We start from the raw sequence: 3,157 nt of genomic DNA on the forward strand, positions 1-3,157 counted from the left end.
CCCGCACAAGCCAGTCCAGGGGCACTGGCAACGATCTTACTTGGCTTGCCGGGTCTTCTCACGCACAGCCCATTTCCAAAGGTCTCGGTCCGTAGTCATCGCCTCGGTGAGGCCCAATGTACGAAGGTCTTGCCTCACCACCTCAGCCCAGGTCTTCCTGGGCCTACCTCTTCCACGGGTTCCCTCAACTGTTAGGGTGTGGCACTTTTTCACGCAGCTATCCTCCTCCATTCTCACCACATGTCCATACCAGCGCAATCGTCTCTCTTGCACGCCACAACTGATGCTTCTAATGTTCAGCTTTTCTCTCAAGATACTTACACTCTGACGGGTATTCACATTGACATTACACATCCAACGGAGCATACAATATGATTTATTATTTCTTCCCAATCTCCATGTATTTTAATTTTATATTCTACTTCATTTTATGTTGTTTTTTTTTTATCGTTTTTGGTAAAGATGTTTTCATCATGTTAAATAAACCCTTCAATGTTAGTATTGGCCATAAAGGGGCTTTTACCCATTATCTTAGCATGACATTTTGTGGTCTTATTTCTATTTTGTTTTAAATTTGTTGGAGGAAAGTTTGAGCATTGTATATTGTTTGGACTAAATGTTTTACATTATTTACTTTTGCCCCTCTACATTCTATTTTCAAATCTTTACTGGGAACAGCATTGCTTTCCAGCATGCAAAGATTAATAAATGAAATACATGTCATATATTAAGTCATTTATATAACTATTCACCTCTCCTACAAATTCATGACCTTGTACTGTTATTCATTTACATTGTATATGTGTATTTTTTATGTTTATTATTATAGTTTTGTTTCATGATTGTGATTTTTCTCTTAATCATAATTTATCAAACCACATTGTTTAAAATACTTAACAGAAGCAGATTCAAGATTTCTGTTACTTGACTCAATCTGATAATGAGAAAGAGTTAGATTTACATCTGCAGCTGAGAAAAATGAATCACAATAAGCTGGTTACCCGTTTAGGTGAACTTCAGGTATGTATGTAACTTCATACACATGGATATGCACAATTATATATATATATATATATATATATATATATATATATATATATATATATATATATATATATATATATATATATATAGGGTGATTCCATATAAATGTGGGACAGGCATGAAACTCACCATCTCAGATTTTCACTAAATTTTGACCAGTTGTTCCAATCAGTAAGAACAGAAAAAGTGCAAAATTTCAGGCCCCCAGCTCCCAACAGTTCAAAAGTTAGGAGGATTTGAAATTTGGCCCAAATCACCCATTTTTAGACTAGCAGTGGCCATCTTAGATTTCAATGCCACAACAAATAATGTAATGACTTTCAATGCACATGGACTTTTTTCCTGAAAATTTGTACCTGATCATTTTTTGGGGTACTGAATCTCAATTTGAGGAGAAAAGAGTGTATTTCTCGCGGTAAAGTGTTTGTTTGCTTGAATCTATGAAAACATTTCACCATTTTCCCCTGACATTGCTGTGTACTCAAAGCCAAATTCTCAGAAGTGCCCATGTCCTACTGCTTTAAAACTTTTAGCACATAAACTGGACATAATCTTTTACTTGTGTGTGAAAAATCTCAATGGTACTCTCAAGACATCAACAATTTCAAACCACCAAGTTGAGCCATTCATTTGATATTTTCCAACCACAATCACAGGAAACACAGCAGTCAGAGGAAATTGTCACTTCTTGTTTTCTTCTTCAAATTCTGTTCTCACAATGGTCATATAGATACAGCTGATTGTGGTGTTGGTTTGAGTTGTATTATTGTCAGTTCATCATGTATAAACATTCATCTTGGTCTGCATAATGTTTCCCTGTTATGAAAAGGGAAGCCACGTTTGTGATTTTAACTTTTCTTCAGCTTGTCTGTGTTTTGATCATCAGAGCAAGTGAATGATCTTGATCTGTCCCCAGTCAAGATTCACTCAGTCACTCCACATTCCAAGACTTCTCTTTGCAAGAGAAAATTGAAACAAGTTGAAGGTTCAGTTGCAAAGAAGCTTGCTTGTGTGCTAAAAGTCAACGATTCCAGTCTTCAAGAAGAAAAACCAGTGAACATTGGTAAAGAGACACAGTTATGAGCAAATGATCTAGATTACTTGGTGCAATGAAGGAAAAAATTAAAAGTGCTGGCCAAAAGCAAAAACTTCAGATCTTGACTTTGGTTCCAAATTTTTGGTCTGTAAGAAAAGCTGCCAAAGAATTCTGTGTGTTAAAAAAGTACCATTCAAATAGCCAGGTTGTTGCATGATAATAAAGGCATCATTGGATGTCCTGATATGACAGAAGACCAATCAGAAGATTCTTGATGCAGTTGCAGCTTTCTTTTGTGATGATGAATTTTCCAGGACAAATGCCTGGATAAAAAGATTTTGTCAGTGTGGGAAAGAACATTCATATTTCCAAATGATTGCTCCTTTCTAATCTGAGAGAACTGTATACTGCATACAAATTGAAAGATCCTGAACACATAATTGGCTTCTTTAAGTTTGCAAGTCTCCCTCCTAAATGGTGTGATCTTGTGGGACCAAAAGGCTCTCATTTGGTGTGTGTATGCGCAATACATCAAAATTTGAAATTGATGCTGAGCTCCATTGGTCTGGAAAAGTCCTATCACCACTTGATTGAAAAAATGGTGTGTAACAGAGATTCAAAGGAATGCATAATTCACTGCTGCGAAAATTGCCCAGCAATAGAACCAGTTCAGGAATTTTTGAAACAACAAGGTGGTGCTGGAGAAGTTGAGGATGGTTATGCCACTGACAGTGATCAAGTTTCTGATGAAATTCAATTTAATGAATGGACAACAACTGGCAGAACTGAACTCATTACTGTGTCACTGTCTGTTCAAGAATTTGTTGACCTGACAGAAAAAAATTGACAAAAATCACCTCACACTAATTCATTTCTCGTGCCCAGTCAACTTATTTGAAATACCTCAAAGAAACGATAGGGCCAAACAAGGCTATAGTTTTTACTGTGTCACTGTCTGTTCAAGAATTTGTTGACCTGACAGAAAAAAATTGACAAAAATCACCTCACACTAATTCATTTCTCGTGCCCAGTCAACTTATTTGAAATACCTCAAAGAAACGATAGGGCCAAACAAGG

At 36.4% G+C, this 3,157-nt stretch overlaps 1 protein-coding gene across 1 annotated transcript in view; it reads left to right on the forward strand.

Moving 5' to 3' along the window:
• Positions 1 to 3,157, forward strand: part of LOC106880657 (uncharacterized) — a 39,319-nt gene that overhangs the window by 30,798 nt on the left and 5,364 nt on the right. Inside the window, exon 11 of the mRNA XM_014930702.2 lies at positions 901 to 1,020. Coding sequence (XP_014786188.1) covers positions 901 to 1,020 — 120 coding nt within the window. The remainder of the gene's footprint in view (positions 1 to 900; positions 1,021 to 3,157) is intronic.

This window comes from Octopus bimaculoides, chromosome 14 (genome assembly GCF_001194135.2).
Source record: "Octopus bimaculoides isolate UCB-OBI-ISO-001 chromosome 14, ASM119413v2, whole genome shotgun sequence".
Lineage (NCBI taxonomy): Eukaryota > Metazoa > Mollusca > Cephalopoda > Octopoda > Octopodidae > Octopus > Octopus bimaculoides.